The sequence below is a fragment of the Caloenas nicobarica genome, chromosome 3 (assembly GCF_036013445.1).
Source record: "Caloenas nicobarica isolate bCalNic1 chromosome 3, bCalNic1.hap1, whole genome shotgun sequence".
Classification (NCBI taxonomy): domain Eukaryota; kingdom Metazoa; phylum Chordata; class Aves; order Columbiformes; family Columbidae; genus Caloenas; species Caloenas nicobarica.
In genome coordinates, this window is record NC_088247.1 from 103,923,600 (window position 1) to 103,951,253 (window position 27,654).

The 27,654-nt window shown below is 38.3% G+C and overlaps 1 protein-coding gene across 15 annotated transcripts in view; it reads right to left on the reverse strand.

The window, feature by feature from the left end:
- Positions 1–27,654, reverse strand: part of CDC42BPA (CDC42 binding protein kinase alpha) — a 191,198-nt gene that overhangs the window by 22,028 nt on the left and 141,516 nt on the right. For 8 of the 15 annotated variants that reach the window (XM_065630409.1, XM_065630404.1, XM_065630405.1 and 5 more), the window contains 14 exons: positions 25,238–25,343; positions 24,466–24,614; positions 21,356–21,447; positions 18,432–18,508; positions 17,237–17,284; positions 13,427–13,465; positions 8,526–8,645; positions 7,746–7,826; positions 5,670–5,775; positions 4,793–4,929; positions 3,987–4,126; positions 3,055–3,136; positions 1,661–1,877; positions 873–935 (listed from right to left, as the gene is read on the reverse strand). In XM_065630409.1, the coding sequence (XP_065486481.1) occupies positions 873–935; positions 1,661–1,877; positions 3,055–3,136; positions 3,987–4,126; positions 4,793–4,929; positions 5,670–5,775; positions 7,746–7,826; positions 8,526–8,645; positions 13,427–13,465; positions 17,237–17,284; positions 18,432–18,508; positions 21,356–21,447; positions 24,466–24,614; positions 25,238–25,343 (1,457 nt within the window). The remainder of the gene's footprint in view (positions 1–872; positions 936–1,660; positions 1,878–3,054; positions 3,137–3,986; positions 4,127–4,792; positions 4,930–5,669; positions 5,776–7,745; positions 7,827–8,525; positions 8,646–13,426; positions 13,466–17,236; positions 17,285–18,431; positions 18,509–21,355; positions 21,448–24,465; positions 24,615–25,237; positions 25,344–27,654) is intronic. The other 7 variants (XM_065630408.1, XM_065630400.1, XM_065630397.1 and 4 more) reach the window with 3 other exon arrangements.

A 27,654-nucleotide genomic window follows, 5' to 3' on the forward strand; every position in this document is an offset into this window, starting at 1 on the left:
CATACGTATTTGTACAGATAAACTACGAAATAAACACGAGAAAGCCCCTTTATTGCTTCCCTGCAATATTAAAAAGTACAGAATTAAAACTTGTATTTTAATACTACCAGATGTGGCAATGCTGGATAGACCTTTGGCTTTTCATCATGAGGCAAAAGGAGGAGCAGATCCGACGCAGTAACAACCATTGTATTATTTCAGTGTTCATTTCAAAAAACAGTTTTGAGCCACAAAACTACTGAATAAAGGAAAACCTTCAAAGAACTGCAACACACAACTAAATATGTTGCTTGTTGAATTAGCTTGGGCATCTGTCATTACATTTCTTTACAATGCTGAACTTAAGTTTTCATCCCAATTCCAAGGAAGAGGTTACAGAAAAGATCAAGCCAAGCTCTTTACTGAGGTGCACAGTATGAGAACAGGCCACACTACTCAAAAATTGAAACAGGGGAGGTTCCAGATGGACACACAAAGAATATGCTTCATTTTAAGAACAAATATACTTTGCAATAGGCAGCCCAGAGAGAGTGTGGAACCTCCATCCTTGGGGATTTTCAAGACCCAACTGGACAAAGCCCTGAGTGACCTGGCCTGAATTCCGTATTGAGCCTGCTTCAAACAGGAGAACAAACCCTTTGTCTGCATTTCAGATGCTGGATCTTTGTCACTGGAAAGGATACCCAAACCAGAAAGCCCACAGAACACCTTCTTAGTTACCAGCTCTCATATGGGGCTGTCCAGCTGATAATACAGTAAATTAAGAAAAATGAAACCAGAGGATATTGAAAGAGAAAAAAAAAAAACCATTACAAATTCACATACTGGTTATTTAATATTATGGAAATTATTAGCAGTTCCTAATCTCTTACCGTCTTTGGTGACATGCACAACAAATAACCCTTCTTCATTCCCCAGAGCTATTCTTTCATGGTCTGTGATATTAAGGGGGAAAAAAAAAAGATCTTTTTCTTTGGAAATACTTCTTCAACAATAGTAATCTGATTAACAGAGACAGTTTTTTAATATCTTGAAATAAACAAATATGAAGCCAAACCCAACACATTCATGTAACAAAAAACCACACTGCTAACCTCCCAATCTTTAAAATTTCTGAAAAAAATAAGTCTTTTCCCATTTCTCCTGTTTGTAGAAGTAACACCAAGAAACATCATTTTTAAAAAACCAGAGAAATTAGACTATGAATTTTCAAATAAATATAATATAATATTTAAATAATCAGAGTTTAACATATTTTATGCAGTAGCATTTAAAATGACTAAATTCATTCTCTGCTCTCATGTTTTTGCTCTGGTCCCTCATGCAGATTTTGTTAAGTCAGTGATTTATGTCTGTTCTATAGTTTTGCCCAGTTATGGAATTATGTTTACAGAATAACAAAAGACTCATGTCCAATTCTCAGTCAAAATTCCTCATAATTATGAATACGTGTGAATAGGGGGCATATTCTTAAAGATCTGACAAAAGTACTGGGTAGTGCAGTGCACTTCTCTCAAACCCAGACACATTTCAATATGGGAAAAAATCACTACATACTACTCTTTATTCAGCCGATAACGCCATTTAACGTTTTTTGCAAAAAAAGCACGCCTTTAGCGTATGCATTTTTCATAGAGCTTTCTTCTTGTTCATTTCATACCTATGATTGCTGCTGACTGTGTTGTTTTGATGAGGGGCAAGGTGCTGTCATAAGCTTCCTTGGGAACATAGACTGAGCGGTCTTTGAGTTTGTTCTTCTTCAAGATCCTGTGCAACTCATTGAGCACCCCTACCCACTTGCTTTTCTCATTCTCACCATCGGCTAGAATCAGGATTGAACACTTATTACTGGATGCAGAGAGCTGGGAAGCTGTGACCTGGAAAATCATAAAACATATATTTTAAGTGGTAAGCAATAAAAAAAATCATCATGATCATTTTTTACAAGGATACCAGATGCCTGTAAGTACCCTTTTAATTAGCTGTCTGAACTAAGAATGCTAAAATTTACCCTGAGTTAATACAAAACACTCTATCACAATCAAGAACCCACAGCAGAAAAACCTGTAGATATGAGTAACTGAGCAAAGAACTGAGAAAACTTTGGCTTTATTCTAAATGCATTTGTACTTATTCTATAATTTGGAAATGTCTGCCCTAAATGAGATAGTCATGTATTTCTCACAGCAATTTTATAATGAAAAGTATTTCTTACAAAGTATTCTGTATTTTTTAAAAGACCAATAGTTTTCGTTAATAACTTAATACAATAGGAATGGTCTTTATGGAAGAATGACCCATGACTGTTTTCCTGTATTTGGTACAGCTTTTATACACAAAAATGAAAGCCCCTTTTGTAGGTTTATCTCATCTCAGCATTTAGAGCAACGAGTAGTCTGAAAGCCAGAAAAACAAGAAGTGAACTGCAATGGTACAGTAAAGAAATTATAGGGCAATTAATAAGACACCAAAGATATTTCATTGCAGCCAAAGATTCAATAGAATATCTAGTAAAAATAAGAATACTAGAAAAAGCCAACGACGGCAAAATCCTGATACCAGATAATAGACATACATTTTGATGAGTATTTTACACTCCGTTTCTATACCGACTATCTGATGAATAGGAGTTTTCAGAGATTCAATGCATACATACAATCAAAATCTATAAAATAAAGACTTCAGGAGTAACACAACAAATTAAACTGAGAAGCAGAAGGCAATTTTAGGAAAGGAAAATGTCGAAAGTCATGAACAGAAAAATTCCAAATGACTAAGAGGAGGTTGAGAAAAGTAAATCTTATTGTAAAGGTTAAAAAAAAATAAAACCCACATAAAGGGGAAATGAGAGCTTGTCTAAATGTACCAGTGCTATTTTTACAATGAAAATTATGTATGTACAGATCCTTATGCACTGCTGCTGCTGTCATGGATACCATGCAGCCAGAACTTGCAAAGGAAATTAACTACTAGCAAGCTGTCAGTGACTGCACACTGTACATCCCACCGTGAAACCCTCTACTTCTGGGTTACCAGGTTCAATGTAACACTTACCCTGAAAATACAGGGGATATCTTTTCGATTTGCGTGGATGACATCAGAGGCCAAAACAGAACTCACTGAAAATTCTTCATCCCTTATGGAAACCACAAACATTATTGGAAAAGAGTTAGAGAGAGTAAAAGCTGTATGTTTTTTACTTATTTTTCCATAGTACCAATAGCTTTGTTTTGTGAAGGACACAATAAGACAGCAATGAGATCGAATTTTTTAAATTATACATCTTTTTTCTGCAGGTGACACTCACAAATACAATGTTAATTAATTCCTGGAAAATGTTGATGGAGGTACATCTATTCAGAGTATCTGTATTTTGTCTGTTTAAATTAAAACCTTTAAAAAACTTAAAAAATAAGACTCAACCAAGGACACCTCTCCAACGCTTTCATAAAAATCCAAACTCACTGGGAGCTGTAAGCTACAGCTGTTTGAGACTTCCCGGATAAACTAACCTAGTTCAGAGATGACCTTTACTTGGTTGGTATGTCAAATATTCTCAACTTTCAGTGAAGTTGATAGTATTTCAGTAATACAGAAGACAGTGGGAACAAATTATTTAGCCCTTGTGAACCAAAAATTGTGTTAGTTTTATGCTACAACAAATTTTTGTCCATCTTTCAAAACTATTCAACTCCAAAATAATGTATTTTTCTTCTTTATTCATTCCAGATCTTCTGCGCAGATGAACAGATGCATTTTGGCACATGAAGTCGCAATGGCAGTTCAAATTGCCACATATGAACATGCAAGTGGAGTTCAGGCTAACTGAAAATACTCCTTTTTCCTGGAAAATTAGAGGCTCTCAACAAAGATTAGAGTGTTTCATAAAAGCTCTGAAGCTTGCTTACTGATTTCACAAAAAGCAGAAAAAAACCCCAACCTCCCAATGCCTCTGAAAAGCTCCCACTCAGCACCAAACAGCTTACCTCATGTCTATGACCTGACTCACTATCACGCTGGGCTGGGATGCTTTTCCTTCTGCTACATCATATAGGAAGAGTTTAAAATCACAGATCACTGCCAGTGCTCTCTGCCAACCTTTCTTTACTCCAGCTGGTTTTGGTACCTTTAGCAAAATAAATTCTGATCAACTCTCTGTAAGTTTGCATGCAATCAAAAAGCAAATCGATAGTAAAAAAATCAATTCTCTCACCTAGGCTGACAAGTTTTCATTCAGAAATAACACTAAGCAACATAAGCAATAGCACGGGCGCAGTGACAGCATCAAACATGGCCATACAGACAACACAATAGATTATTTAAAAAATTCGTAGCACCAGATTCTCTCTTCTTAGTTCACAAACTCCTTCAAAGCTATATTGACAAATATAGAGAAAGAAACCCATCTCCAGTTGGTCAACATGCATACGGCCAAAACTATGCCAAGCAATTTTTTTAGTATTTATGTACAAGTATCCACACCGATGACCATAAACAGTACTAGCATTAACAGAAAGACTCAAAAACTCACAGGCCCTCGAAGATGATCTGATCTCTAGAGATGGACTATTCAAGACCAACACAAAGCACAATGGCTGACAGAGATGGAGAGAGAATTACTGTTGAAAATGCTAAGAGCTGCTTTGTGAAAATTTAGTTCTTAGTTTCCAAACTGTTACCTTAAGGTAAAATTGAAGCCATCTCTCCTGAAGCCTCGATTAGAGTTTAATTACAGCTCTGGAAAACAACAAATTTAATATATGAGCCCCGAATGCAGCTACCTGATACCTACTCGGACATGTCCTTCATAAGCTGTTCCTATGCCTTTCTGCGGATCTATTCCCAAAGGTCCCTTGGTCTGTTCGGGAGGGATTGGACACACTGCAGGAGCCTTGTCTGCACAGGTCACGTGGCAGGAAAATCCACATACTTGTGAGGAGGAGAAGAAACAAAAAGATTTTATGGTTACTTCTTGTGCAGTGCAAAAGTTGTGATAATGACAATGACATTTATAAAGGAATCCTCTCCTTTTTTGACCAACAATTGAATAGTTTAACTGAACTTTGCTATACAGAGACAGAAGTGTAAGTCTGAGTACAGCACCAGTTCATGCTTTTATCTACTCTAAATTCTGATTTTCTCATTTTCAGAGACGTACGGATACATAGTGTCTGGTTTCATCCAGGTAAGAAAGAGCCTAACTAGAAGCTCACACTGAGATAATCTCTGTGATTTCCTCTAGGCCCAACTCCTCTAAAATATGAGTGACATTCTGTGAACATACAAACCTAGGATAAATTAGTCTTGGAAAGAAGCAAAACTGGTAGTGAATATCAAAGCTGCCTGACATTTTGCCCTAAATCAGAAAGCAAAGCTGCTGTCAGCATACTTGACCACTGACTGTGGCCCCTTATTACTATTTTAAGTAAACTGAACTAAGCTCTTTTACCACCAACCGGAATAAGTATGTCCCTAGATAACGAGGTAATCTGTTACACAAGATGTTCAAAGCGCTTGGCTTCTACTGTCGAAAGACTGAAGCACAAGATTATATTCTGTTATTTAAAATATAAACAGTAGACTCCCACATTATCACGCCACAACCTTTACTGTGCAATTTGCGTCTGTAAGAACTTCAGTGCACGTTTCCCACTTTCCCAAGTGCTTACCTTCGCAAGTACAGCCCTGTCGTATTAAACCGACCATTAGAGATGTGCACTGATTGCATTTTGTTGGTGTATTGAATGATTTCACTACAAATTGGTGGGCTTTAGGCTGTGAAACAAGCACACAAGGATGTTAGTATCTGTAACACTTCTGAAGAACGGTTCTTTTTTTTTTTTTTTCACAGACATAAGAGTGCATAGGTACATTTAATAAGTTAGCTCATCCGAGTTTACTGAAATGAGACCTGAGTTCCTAACACATGGGCTGAAAAAAATTCCTTATCAGTGCTTGTTATTTATAATTTAAACCCTCTTCTGTAAATGAAACCATGGAAACTGGACCTTGTCTCAGAACATGAGTTCGCTTCCACTGCAGACAGGAAAGTTGCCAAAATTACGCCATTACACACTAGAAGTTGAATTTGTGTACCAATGTGCTTGGTAGGCACTTGATGGTCAGTCAAGGTCAACCCACCACAGCATTTTCCAAGCTGCAAATTCAATGCCCCTCTGTAAGAAGCATTGGTCTTAGTTCAAAGCAAAATATCAGACTTTTTCAAAATTCTAATTTTTATGCCAGAAAGCATGACAGAGTTCAGTTTCACAGTGTCAGGCACAAGAAATTCTGAGAACACCAAATTTAAAAGCAAGAGTATAGATGAAATAATTTTGAAAGGGCTTCTCATTAGTCCTTGGGAACGCAGACTACATGAGTAAGTGTTTTAATTCTCTCTCTCCCCTCAAGGATGACAGTGCTGATGCTATGATATCAAGGTTAAATGACTACGTAATGTGGCAGTATGATTCATGAACAGCCTTATATAAAATCGAGGAAGCTGCTTCACTTTTCTAAAAAACCTCCCAGCGAAGCAGCATCTGGTAGGTGGAGAAAGGATAAAGCACAGGCTGAACGCAAGGCTGTCCACACAACCTGGATAATGTACGTGATCTGAAATAAGACAATTATGCAGACTACTTTAAGGAGTAGGTATATTAAAATTTTATTCACTTTTCTGTTTTTCACAGCGTAAGATATCACTGCTAAGGGCTCAAACTTCATCCATATTTAATGAAAGTTTTACTTTTACAATGGCAGCTTTCTGTCTACAGATGGATGTCTTGTTTTGAAATTTGCAGGGAAACAATTCTTCTCTTTAAAAACCGATGCAATCATAAAGTAAGAAGGTTCTTTAGGGAACATAATAAATTAGAAAGCAAATCATTACTCACTGAGCATAATATCTGCAAAAATGAAATGATGTGCACAGTAAAATCTGTTTCACATGATTCCAAGTGCACTTAGGTTTTTTTTAAAAATTCATCTACTAGGACATTGCCAACAGAACACTGTCTGCTCAAACTTTTTAGCCTTTCTTTACACAAGTAAGTATTTTGCTACTTTGCAATTTATCAAAGCAGAGAAACAGATCTATTATAAAGACCTATTTCAATAATTAGTTGCAGAAAAACTGTCATTTTTTAAAAATATACAGAAGACTCCTAAGCCATCGAGGTACTTCTGAACTTTTTATAAGAACATTTTTCCTTTAATAGCTTGTATCTTATTCCTTATTTTCTTGAATATTATCAATTCACTGTGAATGAGCATACACTGATAGACTTCCTTGGCCAACAGCAAATTAATTTCAATGACTGATGTAAAGTCAGTGTTTATGCAAGTAAAAAGCCAGAAAAACTGGAATTCCTTCTCCCAGCTGGGTGTAGCGCTCCCTCTACATTGTTTACAAAAAATGCAAACGTATGGTTTCATTTTTGGCTTACTCTTTGCCTTTTCTCAAAAACAAGCACCTAATTAGCACAAAGATGTGCTAATCTGAGACTGGCCCACAGTGACATCAGCTTTATTCTATGCAGAGGATAAAGGAAGGTTGGAAAACACCCTCTTTCTAGGAAGTCTCTCTTCCTTTCCACATGTTCCGGTTCACATACCTCTTTCTAATGTCCAAACTACTGTTTTTCCTATAATTAAATGCCTGCGTGGTGCTACAGTGGAATGTCTAAGACAACTGTTCACACCACACAATGTAAGAATGAGTGGTTTTAAGCTTGACTGAATACCTTTGGTGCAGAGAGTCCCGATCCAATATATGTCGTCCTCATGGTTGGTGTGTGAATTGAACGGGGAGGATGATCTGTAACCTGAACATAGTCCCCAAAGGATCAATAAGACATCAAATACGCACTATCAGAGATAGCCTGAAAAAAGTAAAAAGACTAGAACATCCCACCCACCCCATCCCCAAACATACAAACAATGAAACCAAACTGATTAACACAGGAAAGGACTCAGAAAATCAAATCTTATTTCTCAGCAAAATGACGTGCAAGCTTCATCTCTTAAACAGTAAAAATAACTTTGTATTATCTTAAACATTTGATTGAATCTTTTCTAATTTAAAATAATCAGAGAGTTATATTTTTTAACACGGAAAGGGAATATGTAATTATAGTTGCAGAGCCTGACTAATATTATGTATTCACAAGACTTTCAGCAGGACTCCAAAACGTGCTGTTACAAACTACAGCATAACATTAACTTTGTGCCAACATTTCTTAAATATTCACAACTGGGGATATGTTATGAAGAGAGACTGTATCTAGTAAGTGATTCAACATAGTTCCCATCCCTAATCAATTAACCATATGCGAAAGGAAATGCAACATTCCCCAAAACACAGTTCACTACTAGTGCAGAAGGCTATTTCGAGGTCCTAAATAGTCTCTCTGCAGAGGAGTGAGCTTAATTCTAAATAAAATATTTGCAATAGCAATTTTTATGAGTGAAACTGTTACTCCTTAAAAAAAAAAAAAGACAAAAATTTGTCAACACTGAAGTACCTCAATTGGTTCAATCTCACTAGCTGTAGAAGGAGACTGTGATCTTGAATGGAGATGAGACTTGCTATCTTCATCCCGTGATGGAGTATTAGACAATGTAAAATTCTCAACTGAATCAATCTAGTAGAACAATTCAAGACAAAAAAAAAAAAAAAAAAAAGAAAAAAGAAAAAATAAATCAAAGACATCCTTAAAAAAACATTCTTGACTCTTACCAAAATAAGATATGGGAGCAGTAGACTTCCTAAGAGAGAACTGAGAGGATAGAAATTCAGTTTTAAGCAACTTCTTAATTAAAGTGTAAAAATGCAATGAAAATTATTGAATATGAACACGCCAAGGCTTCTGCTGAGAGGTGAGCACATGCACAAGAGCTGCTAGTTCAGGGGCCTGATAAACACTTGAGGAGACTTATAATTCAGCATTTTTAAAAGGTGAATATTTTCTAAACACTACTGGGTTTTGTCCACTGGCAGTAGAAATTTGTTACCTTTTTGTTATCACTTTCTTAAGTGAATTCCCATATAGCCCATGGAAATCACTGCAAACATATTTAGGAGACAATAAGGAGAAAAGGCAGAGCAAACGACGTATTTCCTTAGGTTAGTGTTAATTATATTCACAGAGAATTGCGGGGGTTTTTTGTACCTCATTTGAACTATACAAAAACATCCTTACCAGGAATATAGTTTCTTCAAGAGACTATTTTCCTAATCGACTCCTAGATATACAATGAAACTAAGCCCAACCCAGAACTATACTGAACAACAAAGCATATCGATACGACCAGGTATCTTGGCTAACAAATCCTTTTTTGTCAGTGCAACCGAAAAATGAGAGAGTGCAGGATTCTTCCTTGAAAATAAGACATCTCCAGACCAAGGTTTCTATGTAAATTTAAATTTTTAAAAAAAAAAAAAAGAAAGTGAGATGAGGATGCTTTTCCCTAGTAATAATAAAACTAAAAGCTGAAGGCCTACAGAAGGCTTCCATTGCATGCCTGGCTTTTCTGGAGCAATGCCATCATCAGTTTCCCACTGCTAAGGATTTGCCTGGCTTGCACACAAACTAAAATATGCAGCAGTGCTTACAGAAAGCATTTGAACGTTCCAGTGTTCTTCATCTCATTTGTCACTGACATCACAGTAAGGATTCCACATAAATAATAATAAATAAATAAAATTCCAAATAAATCCACATAAGGATTCCAATAAAATATATTGCCAAGCCAATCTTATACATGCATATACAGTCCTGTTCTCCAGAAACTCAGCGATGGTAGCGAACAGGTGCCATTGGAGATGGTTTTGTTTGGTTGGTTTTGGTTTTTTTCTCCTTTCCCCTCCTCCCCCCTTTTTTTTTCCATTTTTCTTTTTAATAGTAGTGACTTAAGTCTGATGGCTTCTAGTTTCATCACAGCCTTCAAAAACAATTATCTGGTGGAGAATGCTCATCAGCCTAATCAACTTAGGCATATTAAGATGCTGGCAAATATTTCTGTAATGGAAACAGGAAATTCTCACACTGGGATACACCTGTTTTCTACACAAAGATCATGTATTTCAAGCACTGAGGCAAAAATTAGCAGTAAAGCAAACATTTTGTGCTCAGATTTATCTGAAGCAAATAATAATTGGAAGCATTATTCAGTATTAGAAACATGGATGCTTTTAGTAGTAAATCCTCAGATACAGAATAGTTTCAATTATTTTAAGCTTTTTTTTAATCAAGTCTAAACATGTGAAAACTTGGAGTCCACTCAAAGATTGTGTAACATCAAAAAATTCTACCTCCCTCTTAAAACTGCTATTAAAAAATAAGCCCAATGAGTAACTACAGGCAAATTTTTCATAGCAAGAAAGAGACATTCCTGCAAGTTAAACTCTGAGATCTAATCTATCATCTGATAAATGTTTCCAGATACTCCAAAGGCCTTCCCCTTCAAAGTAGCATCTGCGTACCAAAGAATTTTCATGATGACTTAAAAATTTAGTACAACTATAATATAAATGATGGAAGTTTTCTGGAATGTGCTACAAAGCCTTTTGTGGCTGAAGACAACTGCTGAACCACTAACAAATATATTTTGCTTTACTTATGAACATAAAAAGCCCACAAAACACACAGAACCTGATCTACTATCACAGGATTTGAAGTTGCTACCCCACTTGGACACACACAAGTATATGGGGCCAGATGGGATCCATCCAAGAGTGCTGAGGGAGCTGACAGAGGTGCTCACCAAGCCACTTTCCATTATCTACCAGCAATCCTGGCTAACCAGGGAGGTCCCAGTTGACTGGAAGTTGGCAAATGTGACACGCATGTACAAGAAGGGCTGGAAGGACGATGCGGGTAATTACAGGCCTGTCAGTCTGACCGCAGTGCGAGGGAAGGTCATGGAACAGATCATCCTGAGTGCCATCACACGGCACATACAGGACAACCAGGAAATCAGGCCCAGTCAGCATGGGTTTATGAAAAGCAGGTCCTGTTTGACCAACCTGATCTCCTTCTCTGACAAGGTGACCCAACTAGTAGATGAGGAAGGGAGTGGAACATCTCCCTTATGAGGAAAGGCTGAGGGAGCTGGGGCTCTTTAGTTTGGAGAAGAGGAGACTGAGGGGTGACCTCATTCATGTTTATAAATATGTAAAGGGGGAGTGCCACTAGGATGGAGCCAGGCTCTTCTCGGTGATAACCAATGATAGGACAAGGGGCAATGGGTACAAACTGGAACACAGGAGGTTCCACTTAAATATGAGAAGAAACTTCTTCTCAGTGACGGTGCCAGAGCACTGGAACAGGCTGCCCAGGGAGGTTGTGGAGTCTCCTTCTCTGGAGACATTCAAAACCCGCCTGGACACCTTCCTGTGCAACCTCATCAGGGTGTTCCTGCTCTGGCGGGGGGATTGGACTGGATGATCTTTTGAGGTCCCTTCCAATCCCTAACATTCTATGATTCTGTGAGAAGGGAAAGGATGTGGATGTTGTGTACTTAGACTTCAGTAAAGCCTTTGACACCGTATCTCACAACATTCTCCTGGAGAAGCTGGCAGCTCATGGCCTGGATGGGTGCACTCTGCAATGGATCAAGAACTGGCTGGAGGGTTGGGCCCAAAGAGTTGTGGTGAATGGAGACAAATCCAATTGGTGGCCGGTCACAAGTGGCGTTCCCCAGGGCTCAGTATTGGGGACAGTTCCGTTTAATCTCTTTATCGATGATCTGGATGAGGGGATTGAATGCACCCTCAGAAAGTTGCCAGATGACACCAGGCTGGGTGGGAGTGTTGATCTGCTGGAGGATAGGAAGGCCATACAGAGGGATCTGGACTGGCTGGATCATTGGGCTGAGGCCAACTGTATGAGGTTCAACAAGGCCAAGTGCCGGGTCCTGCACTTGGGTCACAACAACCCCAGGCAGCGCTACAGGCTCGGGGAAGAGTGGCTGGAAAGCTGCCTGGCAGAGAGGGATCTGGGCGTGTTGGTTGACAGCAGCTGAACATGAGCCAGCAGTGTGCCCAGGTGGCCAAAAAGGCCAGCAGCATCCTGGCTTGTATCAGGAATAGTGTGGCCAGCAGGACTAGAGACGTGATTGTGCCACTGTACTCGGCACTGGTGAGGCCCCACCTTGAATCCTGTGTGCAGTTTTGGGCCCCTCACTACAGGAAAGACACTGAGGTGCAGGAGAGAGTTCAGAGAAGGGCAACGAAGCTGGTGAGGGGTCTGGAGCACAAGTGTGATGAGGAGCGGCTGAGGGAGCTGGGGCTGTTCAGCCTGGAGAAAAGGAAGCTGAGGGGAGACCTGATCGCTGTCGGCAACTACCTGAAAGGAGGTTGGAGCATGGAGGGTGTTGGGCTCTTCTCCCAAGTAGCAAGTGACAGGATGAGAGGAAATGGCCTCGAGTTGCACCAGGGCAGGTTCAGATTGGATATTAGGAAAAAATTCTTCACAGAAAGGGTTGTGAAGCACTGGAACAGGCTGCCCAGGGAAATGGTGGAGTCATCATCCCCAGAGGTATTTAAAGGATGCATAGACGACACTCTTAAGGACATAGTTTAGTGCTAGATTTAGGTTATGTCTGGACTCAATGATCTTAAAGGTCTCTCCCAACCAAAATGATTCTATGATTCCATGATTATTAGAGCTGGGGGGCATTATTGCTTGTTTATTGAACATTCAGTATAAATGCTTCGTACGCTTTGCTATTCCCATCATCATATATTTATAAAAGAAAGAAAAGTGGCAGTATGACTTGAAAACAGACATAGCATACGTGGTACCAATTCAGTCCGACAAAGCTTTGATAACACCATGTTTAAAAATCCACCTTAATTTTTGAAACATCATAGAGCTTTCCAGCTTAACAGACAAAAATACATCCAATTCTGTTTTCCTTGTATGAATTTTACCTGCCCTCCTTGAGGCTCCAATTCACTCCATTTATTTACCTCTGTACTGTGATATCTTCTACCATTTCCTATGACATGCCTGGCAAATGCCAAACTTTTGCCTTCTGTAGGCAATTCCCATAATTCAACACATGCCCCCTGCTAAGGGCAAGGGAACAAACAGGCCCTTATGTGACATTTGCACATCTTCCCAACCTGCATCTACCTGATCTGCTTTCACAAATAATTTTCATATGGAATTGAGAAAGTACTCAAAGCATCTTCTCAGTTACTGTGATGTTCTGCCCATAGGATTACTAAATGAAATACCTCAAAAGCTTTTAGCTCACAGCTGTAAAACAAACAAAAAAATAAGCACAGCAGCAGCAGCAAACGGCAGCAGCAGCACAAGACATGCAGTGAGGTAAATACACAATCCATACATTAAACAAAGGCATGTACGCAACAGGCAAAAAATAAAGGGCCACACAGAGTAGGACAGCCTCTTACACGTCTGCCTTTGTTAGCTGGAATACAGGAAGGAGAGCGCTTTAACAAAGAAAGGAGGAGAATATGTTACAAAACCAGAGTGACACATACATCAGCTCAGAATTTGTCGTTCTCTATCTCCAGAGGTAGCGTTGAGACACACAAAAAACATGTTCGATTTTACAAGTATTTTGAAAATGAGGCAACAAGAGGAAAGAAATGTCAAAAAACCCGAACAGTTATTTTAAAGCCTGTAATTTTACACTGGACAATAGCAGCGAACTGCAGACCATGTTACACTATCTCTGTATTTTGAACAAGATTAATAAAACAATCTCTTGGAGGTGCAATATGACAATTTAAAGTACCTTAACAACCAGAATTATTCTAAACCTAATTGTGAATGTGCAGGTAGAGTCAAGGCTCTCACCACATGCTACTATGGCTTATTCTGTTTAGTATTTAATAATGAGAATTCAGAACAGGATTTATTCTGTGGTTATTTACAAAGTTCAGATTTGTTTAGTCTGACCAAAGCCCATGGGGACTGCATGTGAGAACGGACTGCAGGATTATTTAAGAAATCTATTTTTACTTCATAATGTGTTGATAATAGGGGAAAAATAATAATTTTGTCAAGGGATAATGGGATCCATTTTATTGTTATTATATAATCACAAATTCATCTTTAAGTAAAACAAGTCAATTGCTTCTCATAGCTAACGAGACACACAAAGATCCATCTGGGAAAAAACCCAAACCCAACACTTCCATTATCAGACACTTCTAGTGAACACAGGAGACTTAACACCTAGATGATGTTACTGAGAGACAGGCTGCAACACACAGGAGGAACAGCAGCAAAGATTTAGAAATGAGTATTTCTCCTGTGTGCACAGGAGAGAGGATCGCTTCGAACGCCTGGGCCTTCACGGGTGTGAGGATTCAGGCAGCAGTTCTGCCAACCTGACCAAGTATCTTTCCTTGGCTTAGAGGAGGGATGATAGCTGGAACCAACAGGGACCGCTACTCGTCTAAATAGCGAGATACTACTTTTCCTGCCCAGCATCTGCTACAGAAGCTACAGAGGCGGGGGGACATCTGTTTTTACTTCTCTCCAAAAGAAATTGCAAAGCTACCATTCTCATCATCGAAACAATCAGAATTAACTCCAGTCATTCAGGGAGTGCTATGACAATTACATTATTTGGATGGCAGACACACAAGACATACCCACGCCAGTAAACTCCAAATATAATCAGTTGGCCAAACTCAGTGCTGCTTACACATCTGTATGTTAAATAGACTTCAGAGATCTTGCAAAGATCTAACTGCAACTGCATATTGTTGTACACTTTCTGTGTCATTCCGTAATGAAGCACAGAGTCCAGAGAAACAACATGGGCATTAGTAATAATTTACTTTGGTTTTCTGATTACAGGAGAGACTTTCCTAAAACCCATCAATATTGCAGCACTGCATGAGTCTGACCTGAGCACTTCTAACTTTTCGTTGGTCTTAATATAAAGAACCCCCACACTTGTCAGGTTTGACTGAGTACAGATTAATTCTTCTTGAAATGCTGCAAGAAACGCTGCCCTGTAAGGTAAGTCCTGTCAAAAAGAGACATTGGAAAGAGGGTGGAGGTCACATCCAGTGGGGAGGGGTTTTTTAATATCCTTATTTTAATTTAAGTGTGCCTAATACATTGATATTGAACCAACGCAATGAGCTGAAACATAAATAACCATTCTGATAAATCAGAGGCTATATGTTATCAGTCTCACTGTGAATGAATCCAGTAATTGCCCAATAAAAGAAAGATACAGAGCTGACTTCAAGCACGACTCAATTATACCACCTTTCACCTACTAATGCAGACATCAGCTTTACTTCTCCTTCTAAGACAGGTCACTCAACAAGTCTTGTATTTGTCTGCAGGGTACCCTTCCTATCTTTGAACAGGCAGCTCTCTTCTTTTGCAGTTCTGCCAGGTGAGAAAGAAATCTGCCATGGTGTTAAGAGACACCAGCCCCTGGCCAGTCCAGTCCAGAAATGTACTCTTGCCCAGTAAAACCAAGAAAAAAAATGCTACTGTTGGACTCGGACTGAAGATGCAACAGGGGAAATGTAGTAAGCCATCCACATGCAACAATATGCATATTAATAGCTGGAATTTTACCTAAGACTCGAAGATGGGTATCTGAAAAGATTTGATCTGGACAGACAAATCAAGAAGAACGTCCTAAAGGATGTCTAAGACCAGTTGAAAATTATTCACTTGCAAAGACAGAAAAATACGTGATATTTGTCAAAATGCTTGTGAAAAAATAGGCTGCTTTCTTTAAAACAAACAAAAACTAAAACCAAAACCAAACCAACAACAACAAAAACCCCCAACCCAAACTCGAAAAAACCCACACAAACCCCACAACAATAAATACATAATAAAGCACCGATGTCCTTCAAAATTAACTACACAGCAACCAAGAAAACTTTGTTGTCGTAAGTTTCCCCTTGCAAAATAGAACAATATCAGCTGCTCTGACACACATGTACTCTCTTTTAAAAGGTTTTAGGAGAGAACATTGGATATTTTTAAAGGTAACTTTCTATGAAAGAACCTGCTGATACAAACTGTGTCTTCCTAATACTCAGCCAACATAGAGAACACTCCTTTAATCCAGATAAAAGATCCAAATATTATTAATTTATTCTAGATTCAACATGACAGGAAACTACTCTTTTTTTGGTGTAAGAAAATTCCGACAATATCAGCAAGACAAGGTTTTTTACATGTTCTACAAAAGTGCAGACAAATACCTTCTACTCTCATACCACAAATGTACCTTCGCATTTCGTCTAAGGTCTGATTTACAGAAAAAAAGCATCTAGAAGAAAAGCATTCTTTCAGAGTTTGTGAAAGGATAGGCAATCAGTAGAACAGGCCAATATACTATATACTCTTTGTTACACCCTTCACAGCAGACATTTCTAAAATAAAATTAATTATATCACATTATAATGCAAATAGGATTATACTATTTTAAATATGTGTCTATACACATATATACAAGCACGCACGGACGTACACACACAACGTATCTACAGAGTTGTAATGGATGGCTCTCTACCATGGATGCACGGTATATACTTTGATTTTAGAAAGCTTATTATTATTTACTTTTATGTGCCTACTACTTCAGTTTGGAAGCAATATAATGCAGTCAATTTTCAGCTTTTATCTCAATTCCCTTAGTATGCAATTAACCAGGGTAAATATTTAAACACTGTCCTGACAGAAAACTAGCATCTCAAATGGCAATAAAATGTAGTAAGTTCACTTCAGTTGTAATTAAAATGACTTCTCGCAATATAGACTAAAAAAGAGACAATATTTTATTTGAGCAAATAGAAGTTAACTGTATGCAAGGAAAATATTTTCACCGAAGTGATCAGAAAACTTTTAGATACAACTAATGTTAAAGTAATATTATGAAGCAACAGAACTAAATGAAATAAACATTCCAGTGATTTTGGAACCATATTCCCCAGGCCATGTCAGTAGACAAGGCCCAAAAGCAGCTCTTCCCCATTAGAAAAAACTGTTTGCAATTAAGAATTCTTTACCTCTACCTAAAGAAAAGCATTTACTTTAAAACTGAACAGCTGCCTACATAAATAAGTGTAAGTATGCTACTACGGCGATATCCTGTTCTCCACTGCACTTGCAGATCTTTTAAGTTGACTGCATTAATGTTTGAATATTCCAAATCAATCAACTGGTATCTGTTACTGAGGGATTTACTGGTTTGAAAGTCAAAGACTTACGTCATCCATAAAATCAATCAATGAGGATGAAGAGGAGGAAAAGGAATCCTATTTTAATGAAAACAGCAGTAAAAAAAAAGAGAGAGAGAGAGAAAGAGATGGATGAAGAAAACTGTTCAGTATAAATAAAAGTGCAAAAATAAAGAACTGTAGATACCTAGTGCTAGTAGCGGTTACCTCAGTAAGTTTTCATTAATTGCCTTTCATAGACAATTAATCAATAAACTACCTGTATAAAACCAAATATTTTCCCAGCTTTCACTCAATAAAATAATATTCCTATACCTCAAGAAAATTTTTATATTGAAAGTAACTTATACGATAAATAATTAAAAAGCAAATTAAAAAATGGTATTAATTGTGAGGACTTCAAGAGAGAACAATGAATTAACGAATACACAATGAGAAGAAAGTACATTTTGGAACATCAACAACACCAGGGATGATGCTCTCTCATAGCAAAAAAAAAAAAACAGAGGAAAATTTCAAACCAATGTATATCTGTAAAGGTGGTGCCTTGTCCCCTCTGAATTCAGTTTGACCAATATTTCACCCCAGCTATTCTTTTAAAACAAAAATGATTACTGTTAATTAAAAAAAAATGAGATATGAAATATATAGTTCATGTCAATTGTTTTCTTCCAGGTTTTCTACCTAAACTGGTCTTTTGCCTAAAAGTGATAAAGGAACTAAGCAGATTTATTTTTTAAGTATATTGGATCTGTGAAGAGGAGATGAATAGTAATTATTGGGATTTTAGAGATGTCTGCAAAATGAACACAAGATGAAAACAACCTAATAAATATACAGTACCAATAACTTCATGGAATATATTCAAGCATTATTTACATATTTTCTCTCATTTTTACCAAACCAGTATCTGCATTACTTAGCATTTTTCTGAATACAAAGAAAGGCCACTGGAACAACTATGCTTTTCATGTTCACTACAAAAATCAGGAAAACTTCTGCATACAGGATTGGAGAGAGAATTCACTATGATTACTAGTGGTCAAGAGAAGACCAACAGCACTGTAAATCACAAACAATTCTCACATCTTGTTGCACACAATCATAAATGGGGCAATATGATAAAAATACATTAACAAACTCTCAGCAAATATGCACATAAAACCTGCACATAACAGCAGGAGTTCTAATGACTAACAGAGAGTTAGAATAGCTGTACACTTACTTCAAATTGATCCAGAGCAGAGGTAGGCGCATTCAAAAATGCCAAGAAAGAATTCTGTGAGTCTTGGTGCTTTACACCTAGAAAACAGCAGCAAGTCTTTAAGCTACAGAAAAAATGACCTTTTCATGGAGGACCTTTGCTTTCCCGAATCAGAGTTTGAGTATCCACCTGAGCCACTTACATCTTTTTAAATGAGTTGGCACATTTGGTCTCTTTTCCAGAGTGAATTTATTTATTTATTTATTTTTAATAGACATACATCCACTAGGCAAACACCGTGTGTTTAATTAACCTTTTCCAAGCTAGGATGTGTGCGGTGGGAATTCAACATGAAAACATATTGTATGTACTGTCTATTACGCGGAAGGTTTCTGATGTGCTTATGTCCATTTGCCACACGCACTGCGTGACGTATGGGCACACATGCTACCGCAGCAGGTGTCGCTCCTGCTCCGGTGACACACTGGGCAGGCCACCGCGACAAGACCAATTCAGTGAACAGTGAGAGGTTCCACAAAAATATGCAGAACAGGGTCTTTGGGAACACACTGCATTTCCAAATAATAGGGGTTCCTTGACCCATGCTCTATGCCTCTCTGCCCCCTCTCACTTTCGAACGTCCAGGAGTAATAGAATCCCATGTAAACCTTCAAATGTCTCTGTCCCTCAACAACATTTACAGGGTTTTCAGCGTGTAAGCAGAGTGGGAACGCTGCATCCTCGGGAGCCACAGAGGCTCGCACATCCTGACTGTTACTTTAAGTTGCTTTAACTGATAACATCTTTTTCTTTTTTTTTTTTTTCTTTTCTTCTGTTCTTTGGAACATAATTCAAGTTGCTGTGCGGGTGTTCATAAATCAGAGATGTGTACAAACTCTGGCTTCCTGAACACTATAAATACATTATATCTATACACTTATTATGACCAGAGCCTGTAGGACTATGTGCAGCCTAAAGGACTGATGCTACCAAAGGTCACTTATTCCTTTTAAAAAATGTCAGTGTCTTGCTCTAACTGGCCATTCTCACCCTGTTTGCTCTAAATGTAACTCACGGTGAACAAAGATTTCACCAAGAATCTTTCCTCTTTACAATACAAATACATTGAAACCTCAGTAAAAGACTAAAAACAAGTCTCAAATTACCTGCTACTTCACAGAATCAATTTTAATAATCTTTTCCCCCACCCTAAGGTTCTAGAACACATTTATAAAGAGCAAAAGATTCAAGTGCTAATCTAAGTAATCCCTTCCTAGAAATCAATTGCCATACACAGGAATTTACTCTACCACTGTACATTGACTTCATTTGAATCCTCCATACCAGGGGTGTCGAACTCATTTTCACCGGGGGCCACATCAGCCTCGCGGTTGCCTTCAAAGGGCCGAATGTAATTTTAGGACTGTATAAATGTAACTACTCCTGCTCTATACAGTTCATGATTCAAACTTCAATATATTTCTTCTTATAAGAGAAAACCAAGTCCAGAGATAATAATAATCCAGATTTTGGATTATGGTGTATTTCTATCAAAATATTTCAATAGTTGCAGTAGAATCTTTTTAATTTACTTCTGGCAAAAAGCATAATAAGTAACTTTCATTTGAACTGTACATTTTCTTTCTACTTCGTTGTTTGTTTTAAGGAAAGAATAAATGTTTATCTCTATTTTCACAAAACCAAAAGTTTCAAACACTGGAAAAAATACAGGGAAAAATATTAATTATAAATTCTTAACAGATTGTTTAACACAAAGGAAGGTTTCTGAAGCTGAGTAACCATGCATAATATTAATATTTAAGACATTTTAAGAATCTATAGATGAAGGCTAAACATGACAAAGCATTTTCTCCAGGGAGATGCTATCAGGAGTTCCTCTGCAAGCACTTGGAAGAAACATTATCCCAGTATCAGTGCTAAGCATTCAAGATGAACAAATATTAGTTCCCTAAGTCTTCTTCTAATCAGCACCAGTCATTTTTTAACATTCTGTATAGGTTTGTATTATTTTTAAAAGTCAACAAGCACTTGGAGACCTATATATAGGAGATGAATGTTAACTACAATACATTATTGATTGATGTGCCATTAGGTTGCAAAGGCTGAACAATATTTGACATCCCTATGCAGCCATTGTTGCCAGGGTTTTGAAACTTTGGAGTTCAAACAGTTCCCTACAGAAAATCAGACAATTTCATTTGGCCTGAAAAAACACTTCTTCCCATGCAACTGATAAGATACATATATTAGAGCTACTACAGGAACTTCAAAAAATCAGCCAAATCATTAATAACCTGTCAATTAAATATTTTTTTTTCATTTCAGAATTACCAAAAAGTCTCTTCTCCCAGCAACAATACAAAATACTGTTAGACAGATGCACTAGAAATCCCAAAACATACTCTTAATACCACAAACATGACCACACTGCTCTACTACAGGGTTACAAATCCAATCAACGAAGCCATCCCAGAAGCAAATGAAAGCTGCGAACACCTCCACAGGTGTTTACTCTGTGTAGACAGGCCCGAAACATTCAGAGATGAAGAACACTATGATCAGTATTGAAGTCTAAATACCCTCATTCATCACAAAGGGGAAAAAAAAACCCCTATAAATACACCTACACTTTTAACAGTTTTCTGGCAGTAAATCACCATATGCATGCCAAATAAAAATAATGCAGTTCTAACTCAAATAACACCTTAATGGTTCAAGTATATTAACAAAACTGAAGTGTATTACAAGTTCGTATTAGAAGTGCAAATGCAACTGCTGTGGGTCCATCTTAACATGCAATTGTGCTTGCATCTTGTATGCTGAAGCCTGTTGGTATCATATTTTAGTTGCAAGGTGACACTTAACTGATAAGATGTACCCACCAATGTGAAACATGTTATTTACTTGGATATCAGTTGCCATACCCTTTTCTGATCTAAGCTCTTCCGTCTCCTTTTTCAGCCTTTCAATATCTGCCAATAGTTCCATGTTCTTCTTCTCAGATTCTTGCAATTTACTTCAAAAGAATAAAAACAAAAAACCTATGTAAATATTTAGAATCCATTATACAAGTCACTTTTTTTTGTTCAGCTTTGCATGCTATTTAAAAATTAGTGCCCAGCAAGCTTCATGATGTCATCAAATGCGAGAATAAATTCAGAAATCCATGAAGACCTGTTCAGGATGGTATCAAAAAAACAAAAACAAACCCCACGACACCACCACAAAAAACCCACAAGCAATTAGTTGCCTCTGTTTACCCATTAAATAGGCTTGTGTTTCTAATTAATGAGTAACTGTGTAAGCCTGTATCCTCTGACTGAGAAAAAAGAGACCACGTACTTTTATGCTTAAAAACTGGGGTTCTTAAAATTTGTTAATTCACAGTGCCTGTGATACTTAATCAACTATGATGAACTATTTTTCTTCTCTGTTACTTTACAGTAAGTTGTTCCAGTGCTCTCTAATTCACAGTTGACACGTAATGCTGTGCATTTCGACACTTCTCATCCTCACCTCTGAAAGCAAACACTGGTTCTCCTGTTCTTAAGAGGATCTGCAGCGCTGCCTACCATCGTGGTCAATGAGGCAGAGTCTAGTTGGAGGCCTGGATCTAGCAGAGTCCCTCAAGGGTTGATACTGGGACCAGTACTATTCAATACACTCACCAATGACTTGGATGAGGGACTAGAGTGCACTGTCAGCAAGTTTGCTGATGACACCAAGCTGGGAGGAGTGGCTGACACGCCAGAAGGCTGTGCTGCCATCCAGAGACCTGGACAGGCTGGGGAGTTGGGCAGGGAAAAATTTAATGAAATATAACAAGGGCAAGTGTAGAATCTTGCATCTGGGCAAGAACAACCCCAGGTTCGGGTATTAGCTGGGGAATGACCTGTTAGAGAGCAGTGTAGGGGAAAGGGACCTGGGGGTCCTGGTGGACAGCAGGATGACCATGAGCCAGCACTGGGCCCTTGTGGCCAGGAAGGCCAATGGCATCCTGGGGTGTATTAGAAGGACTGTGGTTAGTGGGTCAAGAGAGGTTCTCCTTTCCCTCTACTCTGCCCTGGTGAGACCACATCTGGAATATTGTGTCCAGTTCTGGGCCCCTCAGTTCAAGAAGGACAGGGAATGCTGGAGAGAGCCCAGCGCAGGGCCACAAAGATGATGAAGGGAGTGGAGCATCTCCCTTATGAGGAAAGGCTGAGGGAGCTGGGGCTCTTGAGCTTGGAGAAGAGGAGACTGAGGGGTGACCTCATTCATGTTTATAAATATGTAAAGGGGGAGTGTCACAAGGATGGAGCCAGGCTCTTCTCGGTGACAACCAATGATAGGACAAGGGGCAATGGGTGCAAACTGGAACACAGGAAGTTCCATTTAAATTTGAGAAGAAACTTCTTCTCAGTGAGGGTGACAGAGCACTGGAACAGGCTGCCCAGGGAGGTTGTGGAGTCTCCTTCTCTGGAGACATTCAAAACCTACCTGGACACCTTCCTGTGTAACCTCATCTGGGTGTTCCTGCTCTGGCGGGGGGATTGGACTAGATGATCTTTCAAGGTCCCTTCCATTCCCTGACATTCTGTGATTCTGTGCTACCTGGCCTGAAAAACACCCAAGTAAGGTGGACAAGGTATTCCCTCTTGACGGGTAACACACTTGAATCTCCGCTCTGTCCAGCTGCTTTCCTAAAGCTGCCAAAAAAGCCAGGGCTCCTCAAATATGACTGAAGATAAATTCTTCACTTCACTTGTATTTGAAATTCTTACACCAGTTCTCACCCCCTTATCTGCTGGAAGCTATTTCCATGCCTTGTATTGTTTGTCTACGTGCTTAGTCACTGCACCATGAGAGAATTGCTACTGTAAAAGTTGGTGTTGTAGAGAAAGCGGTAAGAGGAACAGAATGAGTGTGCACCTAAGATGAGGTTCAAAAGTCCTGCTTCAGCTCAAGTGCCTATTTCAACCTACACCAATCCAAAGACTAACGCTGCACTCCCAGCCCATTGGGGTTCAGAATTTGGAAATGTAACTACAATCACATCATGGTACAGGACCAATTTTCTTTGTGTGGCACATTTGTTATGCTTTAGTTTAAGACAAATTATAACATACCACAGGAACTATGCAAACAATATGTATTTTGTATTTGTTCATGTTTTTGCATTTTATCTGTTAAAATCTCTTCACTTAATAGAGTTAACAGCTTATAAAAGCAATCAGAACCACAGCTAAAGAAATTCGAGCCTTTCTTTTTCAGCTGGACTTACTTGCAAATGGTTAGCAGCAGTGCAAGCTTATTCTTAAACAAACTTTAATTTGAAAGGTTTTCTTGTAGGCATAGAAAAACTCATGTTTTGTCTTTGATTTCTCTGTCCAAACTAACAAAGAAACAACAGGGACCAGTTTCAAGGGTGAGTGCTATGAAGAAGTCTCATGCCACTAGAGCTGTGTTCACAGAGCTGCAGGGGATTTCCACAGTTTTTTTGGGCTATGCTGAGCTGAGCTAGTTTGAAGCTGGAGACCTAGAAATGAAATGTGTTCCTCCTAATCCCCTGCTTCAGGCATTCACACAACTCAGAATTAACTTTGTAATTTAAGGGGGGAGGGAGTGGGGAGAGAGGTCTGAGGAAGGAATAAAATAATTCAAAATCTTCCATATGCACATCTTATTGCTGTGCAAATCAGTATGCAGTAATTTATTTTTGTCAGTTAACCCGATGAAGCTACCAACAGAATGGAAAATCGTATGTTCTAAGATACGATACCAAACTTCGCTTGCATTTGAACTTGTTACCACAACTAAGGAGTGATTATATTATTAAAGAGAATGTGTCCCCTCTGAAAGTATTCAAGATTTCAAATTTTCCCAGTGTTTGTTCAGCTGCTTACACAACGAAGAGAGATGTGGTCTTTTTTTTTTTCACATTTGGATATAAGAAACAGGCATATCATTCATTATCAAATTTTGACACATAAGATAGTTAAAATCATGATTTGATGACACTCCCTGAATTTCCATTAAAACAATTCAGTCTTACCACTCTGTAGAGATACAGGAAGCTTTGACTTTATTCAGCTCATCCTGAATAGCCTGTTTGGCTCGGATTTCAGCATCAAGAGCAGACTGTAGTTCCAACCTTGCAGACATATCCAGTTTTGCAAAGCGGCGCATCTTCCAGGGCATGTCCTAGTAAACAATAAAAAAGGGAGAAGAAAGAGTAAGAGGAAAGAAAGCAGAAAATGAGGAACATAATTAACTTTAACAGTTACATTTCTCAGCCTATTATGTTCTTAACAGAAGAGTTCATGAATTCTAAAGTAATCTAAAATTTAAAAATTAAAAGCATATTGTTAGTAGTATTATTATTGTTTTTAAACTCAAGTACTAAATAGGCAAGATGCACATCTTATGCTGTCATGATCTCAAAAGCAAAGAGATTTTGCAAATTCTAGTTTTGATGTACCTCAATTCAAATGACAGCTATGAAGGACATTCACATTTCACAACAGAAAGATTTTAGGGCTTTCATGACCCAAAGTATAGATTTCCTTCAACAAATTAATATATGATTATAAAGAAGCTACTTGAACAATATCACAGATAAAATCACATTATAAATATATTGGTGTTTAATTAATTGATAAACAATAAATTTGCTATTCGCATATTCTCAAGGGAAGCTCCAGGAAATTTTAACTTTTGACTAACGCGGAGTCTACAGACAGGTTATTACTGCAGTTGAAACTATAAAATTAGTGGGTTTTTTTCAAACAACAAAAAAAATCTATCATATGGAAGTAGAGTCTTACTGTAGCTCTTGCACCCAAACTGGAGTTCCTCAGGGCCTCTAGTTCTTCTGTCATTTTAGAGGCCAAGGCTTGAAGATAACCTCGAGCATCTTTTTCATCACTTACCCTAAACAATTACATTAAAAGAAAAAGGTGTTTTAGCTAAACAATCTAAGAAAAAAACCCGAAAGTCCCTTCAACAAAATAGCAAACAGAAAAAGAAAAAAATCAGAAGACAAAGCAAAAATCATAAAAGATAAGGATACAAAACCAAACAAAAACTGAAAACCACACAAAGCTAAGCGTTTGCTTCTTTGCAGAGTTCCATTAAACAATATGCACCACTAAGACAAGGAATAAAGATCGAAGAACTACATATCTAAGTAAGTAATATATGTCTTAGTATAAATATCAGCTACCTAAAATTGAGACTGTGGGAAAGAAACCTTTCAGGATTCAACCTATTTTTAGGGAGTAAATTAAGACAAAATTTATATCCAATAATGAACAATTCAACCATCCAAATAATATTGGAACTAGTGGTTGACTCCATTGTTATCAATTGACTATGAGAACTGGTAGTTAGAATCAAACAGTGAAATTATTTCAATAAATGATAATTAGGGAGAGTATAATTCTAATGTTATTAAACAGCGTAAGTCAGAAGAGGCGCTCTCATCCCCTGAGCTTGCTTTCTTTCAAGACATGTTTTCTGGGTGTAAAGACATCAAGGACAAGACATGTCTGTTTTTCAGATTCTTTGATCATCAGTTACAAAGTAAAAAAAAAAAAAACCAACAAAAACTAAAAAGCTTTCTGTGATTAATCACAGCAGAAGGTTCTTTCTTCGCTTTGCCTCAGGTATTAACGTAGAAAAGAAAGTTGTGAAAAAATTGCCTTGCTGAAATTAAGTAGTTTATGAAAAACCTAAAACAAACAGGAAAAAACCCCAACATCCAAACAAACAAACTCCAAGCCACAAACTACCCAACCCCCCAACATGTTTCCACATTTCCTTTCACCTGACATGCCTGGCTCAGAGCATCCTCACCTGGCCCACAGCAGAACAAACTCAGTTTTGCAACACCAGGGCACACTCAAACCTCTGAGCTGGTCTCAGAGACCACCAGTCTAACACCACAGCTTGATCACAGATCTGCCCACACAAACCACAGAAACGTTTGCCATGTGCTCTAATTCATGAACCTCAAATAGCGTTAAATAAGTTACAGGAAAGCAGGAAAACAGTTTTCCTACTTCATGGAAACTAACTTATCCTTGCTTCCTGATCTTTCCTTAACAACTGTAAACTTGGGTATGCTGGACAGGAGAGGAGACTTGACTGGAAGGACAAATTTGTATCTCAGTGACCTTTCTGCAGAAAGTGATTCCCCCTCCTGGACTATAAAGGAATATAAGTTTCTTTGGTTGATACTATGGGGTGTGTACACACAGTGAACAAAGAAATTGTGCTACTTGCAAATTTACCATTCATGAATAAAAAGAAACCAATGTTTCAACAAAGATTTATAGATAGTCACCAGAGGCAAATGAGAGAGATGCTCAGAGAGCACATACGCTGAACCTCCCACGGGCAAGGGAGGAACAGAAGAGCTTTCCCACAGTGGTCGTAGGGCAAGATCCCGAAGCCAAAGCTACGGGCTAAACATCTACAGGACGCAGTGACTTCTGGGTGTGCAGCTTAAGATTTATACAGGGAAGATTGCTCTACTACAGAAGAGGCTAATGCAAAAGTAGCAACCATTTGCCACAAAGCTCACACCCAACATGAAAAAGCGAGCACTTATTCATGCTTTGGGCGTTATCTTCTTTGTCTCCTGCTTACAATTTCGTTGAAGAGATGAGGAGGAGCTTAGAAAAAACCCAACGTCCTGCTTCTATTGAAGTCAGTGAGAGTTTTAATATTAATGAGTCACTATTTTTCCCATGGTATACTAGAACTCAATGGAAGCTGCATACCAACTTTTTTCCCCATAACATTCTGGATGACAGATTTTGACAACTAGATACAGATGTAGTGATAGGACAAGGGGCAGTGGCTTTAAACTGAAAGAGGGGAGATTTAGACTAGATATAAAAAAGCAATTCTTCCCCATGAGGGTGGTGAGGCAATGGAACAGACTGCCCAGAGAAGCTGTGGATGCTCCAGTCCCTGGAAGTGTCCAAGGCCAGGTTGGATGGGGCTTTGAGCAACCTAGTCGAGTGGAAGGTGTCCCTCCCACGGCAGCGGGGTTGGAACTGGATGGTCTTTAAGGTCCCTTCCAACACAAATCATTCTATGATTCTTTGAGTCCTGATGTACATGAAGGGAAAAGAGATTTAGGAATCAGCATTTGATCTTCACTATTTTTAATGACATGTAAAATCTTTGCAGAACAAAAGGGAAAATGTCATTAAAAATAAAACTGAATTGGTAC